The sequence below is a fragment of the Solanum pennellii genome, chromosome 7, assembly GCF_001406875.1.
Source record: "Solanum pennellii chromosome 7, SPENNV200".
NCBI lineage: Eukaryota > Viridiplantae > Streptophyta > Magnoliopsida > Solanales > Solanaceae > Solanum > Solanum pennellii.
In genome coordinates, this window is record NC_028643.1 from 78,528,297 (window position 1) to 78,542,700 (window position 14,404).

A 14,404-nucleotide genomic window follows, 5' to 3' on the forward strand; every position below is an offset into this window, starting at 1 on the left:
TTCATCTATATATAAAGTAAAAAAAAAAAAAAAATTATCAACAAATCCTTACCCTATAGTTTAATATTTCTGAATTTCTATCCACATTCATCACAAATACAAAACAGAAAATAAAAATTTAATTAATTTATTTTCCTCAAAATTGTTTGGAATTCGTATATATATAGGAAAGCAAGTGGCAACACTCCACAGCTTTCTTCAATTTTCTCCTCTATCTCTCCGCGATCCTCAGTTACCAATCGTTTAACCAAAAACCCCTTCTCGAAAACCCTAGAAATCGCTTCGATCTTCATAAAACCTCATTGCCCCAATTTGTGTTTATCCAATCGAAAACTTACATATATCAATTTTGATCCTTACAAAAAACCCTTCATACCTTTGATCGATTTCATTGGATCCATTCTCGCCCTGTTTTCAACAGTTTTTTCTTCTCAATTCGCCAATGGTTTTATCACTTGGTTGATATAAACATGAAGTTAAAGCGAAGGAGGGCTGTAGAAGTGGTAAGTGATATATGTATATGTTTTTGATTTTTTGATCATACGTGAATTGATTCGAAGCGTGATTGTTCGGTGTTTTTTTAGGTTTGCGAGTTGAATTTTGTTTAATATAACTAAAAATGTGTGCTTGGATTTTTTTTTTTTGATTGTATGTTATGAAGCTTGGTTGATTGATATGTTATAGCTATGATTGATTGATATGTTATTAACTGTTTAACTGGTTGGAGCTCAAGAGGTTTATTTTGTGGTACTGACACCATGGTGACTGGTGTGAAGTGTTGGAGTTTGATTTTTTTTGTATGTGTGATATTTTTTAATGTCTGATCATACTAATTTGAGGTAAATTGATTTTTTTAGATATAGTGAGCTGAATTTTGTCAATAGTTTGTTTAATCTAACTAGATGTGTATGCTTAGAATTTTTTGAATGTATGTTCTGGAGGTTTATGGAATAGTTGATTGATTGATATGGTATAGGCTTATTGATGTAACCTATAGCTGGAGTGTTTCGGTATCGTGGAGTAGTTGATTGAGTGATATGTTATAAGTTTATGGTTTTCTGGAGTTTCTTTTTTTGATGTCAAGAAAAACCCGCAGCCGCGGTTGGAGCCCAAGGGGTCTTCTTTTGATACTGGCACCATGGGGACCGGTGTGAAGTACCTGTGGTCAAATAGGCAGAAGGTTGATTTTTATGCAGCTATTTCTTTCACTGGCAAAGAGAAAAGTCTTGCCCCATAGAGATCAATCTGATTCTGTTAGTGTAAACTTAATACTCCAGTGAATAAAAGCTAGTCTGTTTTTTGTTAGTGTATCTTCTAGTAAACCAAGACTATCTAAATTTTTTTTTGTTAGGCATTAATTCCTGATACTCGCATGGCGGTTAATAATGTTTTATATGCACATTTAGTAATTTGAACAACATTCCCTTTTTCTTTTGAAATCACAGCGATTCTCAAATTCTGATTTGGTGCGATTGCTGATTTGATTTTGGATATCTGCATTTTGAACTTCAAAGACACCAACAATATACTAATCATAGAAATTGCATAGTCAGGGCTGTCAGGCAGAATTTTGGACTTAGCATCCCAAAATCTTCTTTTATTTGTAGTTGCCAAGATGTAATTTTGATGATGTTTGCTCATTAATGTTCTCCAGCCTGGATTCATTAATCAAAGTTCAGAAGTTTAGTTGAGTAACTTAGGGAAAGACGTTATCTCGAAGCACTATGTTTCATTGTTGATTTTGTGATGCTGTTTCGAATTGGGCAGGCAGTTATGTTTAACATGTACTGCTTAAAAGTAATTTAAATGTGCACTGATCAAATTTGTTTTTGCCCTTCCTTTTTCAGCCTCCAAAGATCCGAACATTTATCAGTAGCATCACTGCTACTCCATTAGAGAATATAGAAGAACCCCTGAAAAGTTTTGTTTGGGAGTTCGATAAGGTACCTATCTGTTTATGTATATGTTGAAGATATTATACTATTCCCCCCTTTGGCACGTCTTCTCCTTTCTTAATTTATTTTCTTGTTCTTATTCTTGTGTATGCAGGGTGATTTTTATCATTGGGTTGACCTGTTTAATCACTTTGATACATTTTTTGAGAAATACATCAAGTATAGGAAGGATTTGCAATTTGATGACCACTTTTTGGAATCTGATCCTCAGTTTCCAAGGGAAGCTGTCCTCCAGGTCCTTCGTGTTATAAGGATAATATTGGAGAACTGCACAAATAAGCATTTCTATAGCTCATATGAGGTACTGAAGATGCCTAAAGCGACTCTTTTCATTTTGTTGCTCCTGATTTTATTCTGGTAAAAGAATATACGTATTGGCATATAATGTCTGTGAGTCTGCATGTTGCCCTCTTCTTTGTAATTCGAAGTTAGTGTGCTCTACATTAACTCTATGGTTAAGCGTTGGATTGTTCTTGTTGCAAATCTTGATTACTATTGAATCATTATTTTCTCATCTAGTGTTAAATGCTCAGCATTATTCTTAGGTCATAAAAGAATTTATAATTTGTTAATAAAATAAATATTTGGTACTCCATTTTCACTATTGAAATGAAACAAGGCGGATTAGTGGAGGATGCTTTTGGAGAATAGCAAATATGGAGTCACTAGGATCTTTTACAACGATAGCAAACATGTATTTTTGGTAAAATAAAAAATGGAGTTACATCATCCAATGGCGTAATGCAAGGATATAAGCTATGGAATTTAAAATCATTTACCTTGTCATAAAATACTCTCTGAAGTTCATAGACATTGGCGAGCCAATTAGTTTTTTTCTAGTCACCAATTGGTATAAAACTAGTGAAGGTAATGTTTCCTGGCTCTATTTCCTTGCATGTCTTGTTGTATTGTGGTTTCTTTTTGGGGACAGGTTTGTATCAGATGTACCTTTCCTATCTTTAGATATGTGGAGTTATTTATCTGTCTTTTCCTTAGTACGTACCACGTGAGCAGTGGATGCAAAGATAAGGGGTTGTTAAACTTTTCATCTTATGCTTAGCGAAGTAAAAAGGATATACATAGGTTAGAAGTGGCACATTTTGTGGTGGTATTGTTGATGAACTTATATGCCTAAGGGTGATTATTCAGTTTTAGTTTCTGAACATATGTAGTTCTTGGTGTTTTAATAATATTCCCTACGCACAGTACAAAATTTTATATTGTTTTGAATTTAAACTTTTGCTCTTTTTTTTTCTCTTGGTGGTGCAGCATCACTTGTCAGCGTTGCTTGCTTCCACCGATGCGGATGTGGTTGAGGCGTGTTTGCAAACTTTGGCTGCCTTTTTGAAGAAAACAATAGGGAAATATGTCATTAGAGATGCTTCTCTTAATTCAAAGCTGTTCGCTCTTGCACAGGGTTGGGGAGGAAAAGAAGAAGGCCTTGGGTTAATTGCTTGTGCTCTGCAGGACAGCTCTGATACAAGTGCTAATGAGTTAGGCCGCACCTTACATTTTGAATTCTATGCTACTGAATCTTCAGATGAGTCCAATGCTCCCATTGGTTTACAAATCATCCATTTGCCTGACATTGACAACAGAAAAGAGTCAGATCTTGAACTTTTGAACAGTTTAGTCTTGCAGTACAAGGTTCCTCCTAGTTTGAGGTTTCCTCTTTTGACAAGATTGCGGTATGCTAGGGCATTCAGTTCCTCAGCTTCTCGACAGCAGTACACTTGCATACGCCTCTATGCATTTATAGTTCTTGTTCAAGCATGCAGTGATTCAGATGATTTGGTGTCATTCTTCAATAGTGAACCAGAGTTCATTAGTGAGTTGGTTACCTTATTAAGCTATGAAGATGCGGTTCCTGAGAAGATTAGAATTTTGGGTCTGGTTTCCTTGGTTGCTCTCTGTCAAGATCGGTCACGCCAGCCAAGTGTGTTGACAGCGGTAACATCTGGGGGGCATCGTGGCATTCTTTCCAGCCTTATGCAAAAGGCCATTGATTCCATTGTTAGCAACTCCTCAAAATGGTCTGTTCTTTTTGCTGAGGCTTTGTTATCTCTTGTTACCATTTTGGTCTCATCTTCATCTGGGTGCTCAGCAATGCGAGAAGCAGGGTTCATCCCTACTCTTCTACCGCTACTTAAAGATACGGATCCTCAACACTTGCATTTAGTTAGCATGGCTGTTCATGTTCTAGAGGCATTTATGGATTATAGTAATCCAGCTGCTGCACTATTCAGAGATTTGGGAGGTTTGGATGACACCATAGCACGCCTTAATGTGGAAGTTTCTCGTGTTGAAAATGGTGTAAAGCTGGCAACTGCTAGTAGTGATCTCGAAAGTTCTGACTTTAATAGTTCACAGATTGTTGCTGGTACTTCTTCCGAGCCAGACAGCACGCAGTCACTTTATTCTGATGTGTTGGTTGCTTATCATCGGCGATTACTGATGAAAGCTTTACTACGTGCCATATCTTTGGGAACCTATGCTCCTGGAACCACTGCTCGTATTTATGGTTCAGAGGAGAGTTTGTTGCCTCAATGCTTGAGCATAATCTTCAGAAGAGCTAAGGATTTTGGTGGAGGCGTGTTTCATCTTGCTGCAACTGTGATGAGTGATCTTATTCACAAAGATCCCACCTGCTTCCCTGTATTGGAAGCAGCTGGTCTTCCTTCTGCCTTCATTGATGCCATTATGGATGGGGTTGTTTGCTCTGCAGAAGCTATCACCTGCATACCTCAGTGTTTAGATGCATTGTGCTTGAATAACAATGGTCTTCAGGCTGTGAAAGATCGCAATGCTTTGAGGTGTTTTGTAAAAATATTCACTTCAAAAACATACGTCAGAGCCCTTAGTGGAGATACTACTGGATCTTTGTCTAGTGGCCTGGATGAACTAATGCGGCATACCTCTTCGTTGCGTGGACCTGGAGTGGAAACTATGATTGAGATCTTGAAGGAGATTGCAAAACTTGGATCTGTTCCAGAAGCTATTACACCCTCATCTGACTGTCCTAGTTCTTCTAACCCTGTTCCGATGGAAACAGAAGGTGAGGATAGGGGTGTGGTTTTGCCCGAGCAAGACTCACAAAAGGCTAAAAGTTTGGAGCATGTTGAACTATCTTCTGATTCTTTGCTACCAAACATAGAGTCTTTTCTTCCTGAATGTATAAGCAATGCTGCTCGTCTGCTTGAAACAATTCTTCAGAATTCTGATACATGCCGTATTTTCGTTGAGAAGAAAGGAATTGAAGCTGTTCTGCAGCTGTTCGCTTTGCCTGCCTTGCCACTTTCTGTTTCTATGGGTCAGACCTTATCTGTTGCATTTAAGAATTTTTCTCCACAGCATTCTGCTTCTCTTGCTCGTGCAGTCTGTTTGTTTTTAAGAGAACATTTGAAGGTAACAAATGAACTTATATTTCAAATTCAAGGATCTCAGCTTGTTAAGGTGGACTCGGCTAAGAGGATAACTTTGTTGAAGAACCTTTCAAGTCTTGAGGGTATTTTATCTCTCTCCAATTCTTTGTTGAAGGGAAGTACTACTGTGGTTTCTGAGTTAGGAACTGCAGATGCTGATGTCTTAAAGGATCTTGGGAGAGCATATAAGGAAGTACTTTGGCAAATTTCCTTGTGTTGTGATTCTAAGGTGGATGAGAAACAGAACGTGGAAGTAGAGCCTCAAAATGTAGAAGCAGGTTCTTCCAATATAGGAGGTAGAGACAGTGATGACGAGACTAATATTCCTTCAGTTAGATACATGAATCCTGTTTCTATCAGGAATAGTTCTCACACTCAATGGGGGGCAGAACGTGAGTTTCTTTCTGTAATTCGTTCAAGTGACGGTTTTAATCGTCGTAGTAGACATGGGTTAGCACGAATTCGTGGTGGAAGGACCAGTAGGCATTTGGAAAGTTTACAAGTTGATTCTGAAGTTGCTCCTAGTGTTGTGGAGAGTACAATCCAGGAGGTGAAGAAAAAACCTCCCAGTGTTCTGGTTTTAGATAATCTGAACAAGCTCGCTTCTAGCATGCGATCTTTCTTTGTGGCTCTTGTTAAAGGATTTACATCTCCAAATCGTCGGAGAACTGAAACAGGTTCTCTAAGTACAGCTTCAAAGAGCATAGGAACTGCCTTAGCCAAAGTTTTCCTCGAGGCTCTTGGTTTTTCAGGATATCCAGATGCCACTGCGCTTGATATACCACCTTCTGTCAAGTGTCGATATCTTGGTAAGGTTGTGGATGATATGCTGACCCTAACATTTGATGCTAGGCGTCGTACCTGTTATGCGGCCATGATTAACAATTTCTATGCCCAAGGAACCTTTAAGGAGCTTCTAACAACATTTGAAGCAACCAGTCAGTTGTTGTGGACACTTCCGTATTCCGTACTGACATCTGGAATGGTTCCTGAAAACAGTGGTGAGGAAAACAAGTTATCTCACAGTTCGTGGCTTCTTGGTACTCTGCAGAGTTATTGCCGTTTGCTTGAATATTTTGTCAATTCGGCTTTGCTCTTGTCTCCAACTTCAACATCCCAAGCACAGCTCCTTGTTCAGCCAGTTGCTGTCGGTTTGTCTATTGGGTTGTTTCCTGTTCCAAGAGACGCAGAAGTGTTTGTCCGTATGCTGCAGTCTCAGGTTCTAGATGTTACACTTCCTATTTGGAACCATCAGATGTTCCCCAGTTGTAATCCAGGGTTTATTAATTCTATTATTATGCTTATAACTTACATCTACTGTGGTGTTGGGGATGTGAAACGAAATCGCAGTGGGTCATCAAGTTCTGCAAACCCACGTGCAATGGCTCCTCCACCTGATGAGACTACTATTTCTACCATTGTTGAGATGGGCTTTTCAAGAGGAAGAGCTGAGGAGGCATTAAGACGAGTTGAAACGAACAGTGTAGAGATGGCTATGGAGTGGTTATTCAGTCATGCTGAAGATCCCGCTCAAGAAGATGATGAGTTGGCTCGTGCACTTGCCTTGTCACTTGGGAATTCATCAGAGACTTCCAAAGCCGACAGTATTGATAAAATGGTGGAGGTTTTATCTGAAGAACAACAAACTAAGCCACCACCTGTTGAAGATGTCCTTGCTGCAACAATTAAGTTGTTTCAGAGTGCCGACTCAATGGCTTTCCCGCTGATGGATTTACTTGTGACTCTTTGTAATCGGAACAAAGGAGAAGATCGTGCAAAAGTGACTTCATATATGATTCACCAATTGAAAGATTGCCAGCTGGAATTTTCCAGGGACACTGGTGCCTTGTGTATGATAGCACATACTTTAGCATTGCTTCTTTCTGAAGATGAAAATATACGGGAAATTGCGGCAAAGAACGATATTGTCTCTGTGGTACTTGAGATATTGATGAAGTTCAAGGCTAGAGCTGAAAATGAGATTGTGGTTCCTAAATGCATCAGTGCACTGCTGCTAATCTTATTTAATCTGTTGCAGACTAGGCCTAAGATCTCCGGTGATGATACTGAAAGAGTACTAGCTGCATCTTTACCAGAATCTCTAGAAGAGCATCTCCCATCCCAAGTTCCTGAAGCAGTTATTGAGAAGAAGTCAACTCTAGTCTCCGAGGATGATGAATCATCTGTTGGTTTTGAGAAAATATTTGGGAAACCTACTGGTTATTTGAGTATAGAGGAGAGTGGTAAGGTGCTTGATTTTGCTTGTGACTTGGTTAAACAGCGTGCGCCAGCCATGGTTATGCAGGCTGCTCTTCAGCTGTGTGCACGCTTGACAAAAACACATGCTCTTGCCATTCAGTTTCTTGAAAATGGAGGAATGACTTCTCTTTTTGATCTCCCAAAATCTTGTTACTTCCCTGGATATGACACCATGGCATCTGCCATTGTTAGGCATCTTCTTGAAGATCCTCAGACCCTGCAAACAGCCATGGAGATGGAGATACGTCAGACCCTTGGTGGAAGTCGTCATGCTGGTCGTACTTCTGTTAAAACATTTTTAACATCTATGGCAACTGTGATATGTAGAGACCCTGGAGTCTTCGTGAAAGCTGCAGGTGCGGTTTGCCAGCTGGAATCATCTGGAGGGAGATCTATCATTGTCTTATCAAAAGAGAAGGACAAGGAGAAAGAGAAAGAGAAAGGCAAAACATCTGTCGAGTTTGGAGCTTCTAATGAGTGTGTGCGAATTTCTGATAATAAAGCCCATGATGGATCAGGAAAGTGTTCTAAAAGCCACAAAAAGATCCCTGCAAATATTTCTCAGGTAATTGATCATCTTCTTGAAATAGTAGCAGCATTTCCTACGCAGGGATTGGTTGAAGATTGTGTGGGAAACGCCTGTGCTATGGAGGTTGATGAGCCCATAGTCAGAGTAAAGGGGAAATCAAAGGTTGATGAGGTGCGGGAGGTTCAGTCTGACAGTGTATCTGAGAAATCAGCAGGGCTTGCTAAAGTTACTTTTGTACTCAAATTGTTGAGTGACATTCTTATGATGTATGTACATGCTCTTGGGGTTATCCTGAGAAGGGATCTGGAGATGTGTCAACTACGGGGACCCCATCAGCTAGAGAATCCTGGTTATGGCGGTATTATTCATCATGTGTTGCAACGGCTTCTTCCCCTTTCAATCGATAAATCTGCAGGACCTGATGAATGGAGAGACAAGCTGTCTGAAAAAGCTTCATGGTTTCTTGTAGTTTTGTCTGGCAGATCTAGTGAAGGTCGTAGGAGGGTTATTAATGAACTTGTGAAAGCCTTGTCTTTATTTGTGAAGTCTGAAAGCAACTCTGCCCGTAGCAGTTTATTGCCAGATAAAAAGGTCCTTGCTTTTGTTGATCTGGCGTACTCCATTTTGTCCAAGAACTCATCCTCAGGTGACCTACCCGGTTCTGGTTGTTCTCCCGAAATAGCCAAAAGCATGATAGATGGAGGATTGGTCCAGTCCTTATCTGGTGTCCTTCAAGCAATTGATTTGGATCACCCTGATGCTCCAAAAGTTGTGAATCTAATTCTTAAAACATTGGAAAGCCTAACAAGGGCTGCCAATGCTAGTGAGCAACTTTATAAAACTGATTCTGTGAACAAGAAAAAGACAACTGCCGTTAATGGTAGATCGGATAATCAGGTGAATGCAACATCAGCCTTTCAACATATAGAGGCCAGTGGAAATGGAAGCAGCCAGCCGGAGGTTCCGGATACAAATGCAGGGCAACTGCCGGTCAGTGCTTCTGAGAATCACAGCAATGAGAATGTGACTACAGACCCGTCCATTGTGCAAGAATTGCGAACTGAGCAAGAAGCAAATGCAGGTGATCCTCCTCTCGAGCTTGGGTTGGATTACATGCGTGATGAGATGGAAGACAATGGTGTTTTGAACGACACAGAGCAAATTGGCATGGGTTTCCACGTTGAGAATAGGGCACATCATGAACTGGGTGAAGAAGATGATGATATGGGAGATGAGGGTGAGGATGACGAGGATGATGATGAGGGTGAGGATGAGGATGAAGATATAGCTGAAGATGGCACTGGCTTGATGTCTCTGGCTGATACAGATGGGGAAGAGCATGATGATGCTGGCCTGGGAGGTGAATACAATGATGACATGGTTGATGAAGAGGATGATGAGTTTCATGAAAATCGAGTTATTGAGGTTAGGTGGAGGGAAGCCCTGGACGGCCTTGACCATTTACAAGTTTTAGGGCAATCTGGAACAAGTGGTAGCCTTATTAATGTTGGAGGTGAAACAATTGAAGGGTGGAACGTTGATGACCTCTTTGGTCTTCGCAGGACTTTTGGCTTTGAGCGCCGTCGCCAAACAACTAGGAATTTGGAACAATCTGTTACTGAAGTTACTGGTCTGCAACATCCTCTCCTCTTGAGGCCATCACAGCCTGGTGACTCTGCTCCTGTCTGGTCATCTCTTGGGAACTCATCCAGAGACTCAGAAACCTTATCTGCTGGTAGGCTGGATGTAGCTCGGTTCTACACTTTTGATTCTCCAGTACTCCCATTTGATAGTGTGCCGCCTAGCATTTTCAGTGATAGACTCACTGGTGCAGCACCCCCACCTTTGGCTGACTTTTCTGTTGGTTTGGAGTCTCTACACGTTCCAGGCCGGAGGCCTGGTGATGGTAGGTGGACTGATGATGGTCAACCCCAAGCAGGTGGTCAGTCTGCTGCTATTGCCCAGATGGTTGAGGAGCAGTTTATTTGTCAACTAAGCAGAATTGCTCCAGCTACTAATCCTCCTCTTGGATTGCTGGAGAGAGAGCAGGACATACCTGTAATTGGTGAGAATCAACAGCAGATGGAGGGTGATAGCACTGCTGGTCAACAAAATGATGACCGCCATAACAATAGTGGGCAAGAATCTAGTCAACCAGTTGAAGTTCAGTCTTGTGAAAGGGAAGAATACAATCTGGAGGTTGTTGCTGATCAGGTAGGTGAATTCCCAGAAGCTGTTGATCCTATGGAAAGTGTACTGTTGGACAGGTCAAATGATGGTCACGGAAGCATGGTGATTGGAGAAGAAAATGCAAATCCAAGTGATAACATTGAGGAAACTGCAGGTTATGCTGTGTCATCTATACAAGGTGAAGGCATTGCGATGCATGATAGGACCGCTGATGGGGATTTACACATATGCAATGCGACCTCTTCTGATGTAAACCATGATACAACCACTGTAACAGACGGTCGTGCAATTGATGAGCCACTTTTAATATCTGGGGAAGCAATGCTGGATTCCAGTGCTCATCATGTTTCTGTAGTTCAGGAGGATACAGATATACACATGCACGGTACAGAAACAGAAAGGGAGAGTGACCCACCATTGCCTATTCTGCCAGAGGATCCATCAGTGACTCAGAACCTTCAGGAAGTTCAAGATGCTAGTCAAACTGATGAAACTAGTTTGAATAATGAAGCTTCTACTGCAAATGCTATTGACCCAACCTTTCTAGAGGCACTCCCTGAAGACCTTCGGGCAGAGGTTCTTGCATCGCAGCAGGCTCAGGCTCAACCTCCAACTTATACAGCACCAACAGCTGAAGATATTGATCCAGAGTTTTTAGCTGCTCTTCCTCCGGATATTCAAGCAGAAGTTCTTGCCCAACAACGTGCTCAAAGAGTCGTACAGCAGGCTGAAGGTCAGCCCGTGGAAATGGACAATGCCTCAATCATAGCCACCTTTCCAGCTGATCTGCGTGAAGAGGTCTGTACCTAGAGTGTTTTCCGCCCATTCCTCTGAATGTTATATCATTGTCTTCATTGTTTTTTTGTGGTGTTTGTCAGGTTCTGTTAACATCATCAGAAGCTGTTTTGTCAGCATTGCCATCTACGTTACTCGCTGAAGCGCAAATGCTTCGGGACAGAGCTATGAGTCATTACCAAGCACGCAGCTTGTTTGGAGGCAGCCACAGGCTTCATGGTCGTAGAAATGGTCTGGGATTTGACAGACAGACAGTTATGGACAGGGGTGTGGGTGTTACAATTGCCCGGAGGGCTTCATCCTCTTTTTCAGAGAGTTTGAAGTTGAAGGAACTTGAAGGCGAGCCACTTTTAGATGCTCATGGCTTGAAAGCATTGATCCGCCTCTTGCGATTAGCACAGGTAAATTGCTTCACATCAACCGATCAAGCACCTTTGAAATGAAAATGCTTCTGTCATCAAACAATTGGCTTGCTTCTGTAGAGTTGTAATTGACGTTGTGATATTTTGGTTTTTATATTTTACTGTGTGCACTCAACAACTTTAACTGAGACATTCAATATTTGTTTTCAGCCTCTTGGGAAAGGTCTGTTGCAAAGACTCTTGTTGAATTTGTCTGCTCATAGCAGTACAAGAGCAGTTCTAGTCCACCTTCTTCTTGAAGCTATCAAGCCCGAGACTGGAGGGGCTGTTGGTGGTTTAACAACCATTAACTCACAGAGACTTTATGGCTGTCAGTCGAACATTGTTTATGGACGATCACAATTATTTGATGGTATCTGTCTCTTCTTAAGTGACGTTATAGGTCTCTGTTTACATATTGTCTGTTGCTAACCATTTAAGTCATTTTCCAGGTCTTCCTCCACTGGTATTGCGGCGGATTCTGGAGATCTTAACTTACCTTGCTACCAACCACTCTGCAGTTGCCAGTCTTCTTTTCTACTTTGATCTCTCACTTATTCCAGAGTGGTCAGATGTGAAGTGTTTGGAAAACAAGAGGGACAAAGGCAAGGAGAAAATTGTTGGAGAAGATCCCTCCAATCCTTTTAGAAGCTCTAACAAGAGGGATATTCCATTGGTTTTGTTTCTGAAGCTCTTGAACCAGCCACTTTTTTTGCGCAGCATAGCACATCTTGAACAGGTAGATTATGATCAAATGCTTTGATGCTACTGAAATATTTAGGTCCGACGATAGTTAATTCAGATACATTTGTTGTTTCCTTGAATGTACTGTGTAGGTCATGGGACTCCTTCAAGTAGTTGTCTATACTGCTGCATCCAAGATGGAGTGTCAGACTCATTCTGAAGAAACAATAGACCGTTCTCATAATGAAACAGTAGAGGGTTCTAATAATCCTGATGGCAATGAAACTATGAGTGATATACAGAAAGATCCTGCGTTGCCAGACATAAAGTCCCCTCAAGATGATAGCGGCACTGGTTCTGCCAACCCTGCATCTGATGCCAATGGAAGCACAATCATTCATGACATCTTCTTGCAGCTGCCACATTCTGATTTGCACAACCTTTGCTGTCTTCTTGGTCATGAAGGGTATTTTTCTATTTAAATTGCTGTATCTTTTCATTTCCCGTTGATTTCCCATTTTGGTTCATATTTCTTCTTCACTTCTGAAAGATAAATGTTGTGTTGCAACTATCTGACCTCTAGTGTATGTCGTTTAGGCTCTCAGATAAAGTTTACATGCTTGCGGGTGAGGTGTTGAAGAAGCTAGCCTCAGTTGCTGCTCCCCATCGGAAGTTCTTCATTTCTGAACTTTCAGAGTTGACTCAAAGGCTGAGCAAGTCAGCTGTGGAAGAGCTTATCACACTTAAGAATACACACATGCTGGGATTGAGCGCTGGATCTATGGCTGGAGCTGCAGTCCTTCGTGTACTACAGACTCTTAGTTCACTAAGTACAGCTTCTGCTGATGGCAATACAGACACATCTATGGAGGAAGAACATGATGAGCATAACATCATGTGGAAGTTAAATGTTGCGCTAGAACCTTTGTGGGAAGGCCTGAGTGAATGCATAGGCACCATGGAGTTAGAGCTCACCCAGAGCACTTCTTCAGTTATGTCAAGTACCAACACTGGGGAGCATATACATGAAGCCGGTGCTTCATCTGTATCTTCTCCATTGCCCCCTGGAACTCAGCGTCTGTTACCTTTTATTGAGGCTTTCTTTGTTCTGTGTGAGAAGCTTCAGGCAAACATTTCTATTATGCAGCAAGATCATATGAATGCAACTGCAAGAGAAGTGAAAGAGTTAGCCGGTACTTCAGTCAAGTTGTCCTCCAAGTCTGTTGGTGATTCACATAAAAGAGTAGATGGTGCTGTAACATTTGTAAGATTTGCGGAAAAGCATAGGCGCTTGCTTAACGCTTTTGTCAGGCAAAACCCTGGCTTACTGGAGAAATCACTTTGTGTGATGCTGAAAGCCCCACGACTCATTGATTTTGACAATAAAAGAGCTTATTTTCGCTCGAGAATAAGGCAGCAGCATGAACAGCACCTCTCAGGTCCTCTGCGAATTAGCGTTCGGCGGGCTTATGTGTTGGAGGATTCTTATAATCAGTTGCGGATGCGACCCAATCAAGACCTGAAAGGACGGTTAAATGTGCATTTTCAAGGTGAAGAGGGTATTGATGCTGGTGGTTTGACGAGAGAGTGGTATCAATTGCTATCGAGGGTCATATTTGACAAAGGAGCCTTGCTGTTTACGACTGTTGGGAATAATGCAACTTTCCAACCTAACCCAAACTCTGTTTATCAAACTGAACATCTCTCATACTTCAAATTTGTAGGCCGTGTGGTAGGACTTCTGGAACTAATTTTAAAATCCAAGCAATAATTTTATCCTTGTTTGACATCTTAATCTCAAGCCTTTGATGTGATACTCTTTATAGGTTGCCAAAGCACTATTTGACGGGCAGTTGCTGGATGTTCATTTTACCCGGTCATTCTACAAACATATCCTTGGTGTGAAGGTCACATATCATGATATAGAGGCTGTCGATCCTGATTACTATAAGAACTTGAAGTGGATGCTGGAGGTGAGATTATATTAAGATGCAGTAATTTGTAACTGATATACAATTTCATCTATGGAACTTCTGATGGTTTCTTGATTTCCTATACCAGAATGATGTGAGTGATATACCAGATTTGACTTTTAGCATGGATGCAGATGAGGAAAAACTCATTCTTTATGAGAAAACAGAGGTCGGTATACAGAATGTTTCGAACACC

General features: G+C 41.2%; 1 protein-coding gene across 1 annotated transcript in view; it reads left to right on the forward strand.

The window, feature by feature from the left end:
* The first annotated feature begins 167 nt into the window (after positions 1 to 167).
* LOC107025338 (E3 ubiquitin-protein ligase UPL1) overlaps positions 168 to 14,404 on the forward strand; it is a 17,131-nt gene continuing 2,894 nt past the window's right edge. The window contains exons 1-11 of the mRNA XM_015226121.2: positions 168 to 503; positions 1,848 to 1,943; positions 2,050 to 2,256; positions 3,225 to 11,153; positions 11,234 to 11,551; positions 11,723 to 11,924; positions 12,004 to 12,290; positions 12,388 to 12,701; positions 12,833 to 13,967; positions 14,062 to 14,208; positions 14,297 to 14,377. Of these exons, the coding sequence (XP_015081607.1) occupies positions 471 to 503; positions 1,848 to 1,943; positions 2,050 to 2,256; positions 3,225 to 11,153; positions 11,234 to 11,551; positions 11,723 to 11,924; positions 12,004 to 12,290; positions 12,388 to 12,701; positions 12,833 to 13,967; positions 14,062 to 14,208; positions 14,297 to 14,377 (10,749 nt within the window). The 5' untranslated portion in view covers positions 168 to 470. The remainder of the gene's footprint in view (positions 504 to 1,847; positions 1,944 to 2,049; positions 2,257 to 3,224; positions 11,154 to 11,233; positions 11,552 to 11,722; positions 11,925 to 12,003; positions 12,291 to 12,387; positions 12,702 to 12,832; positions 13,968 to 14,061; positions 14,209 to 14,296; positions 14,378 to 14,404) is intronic.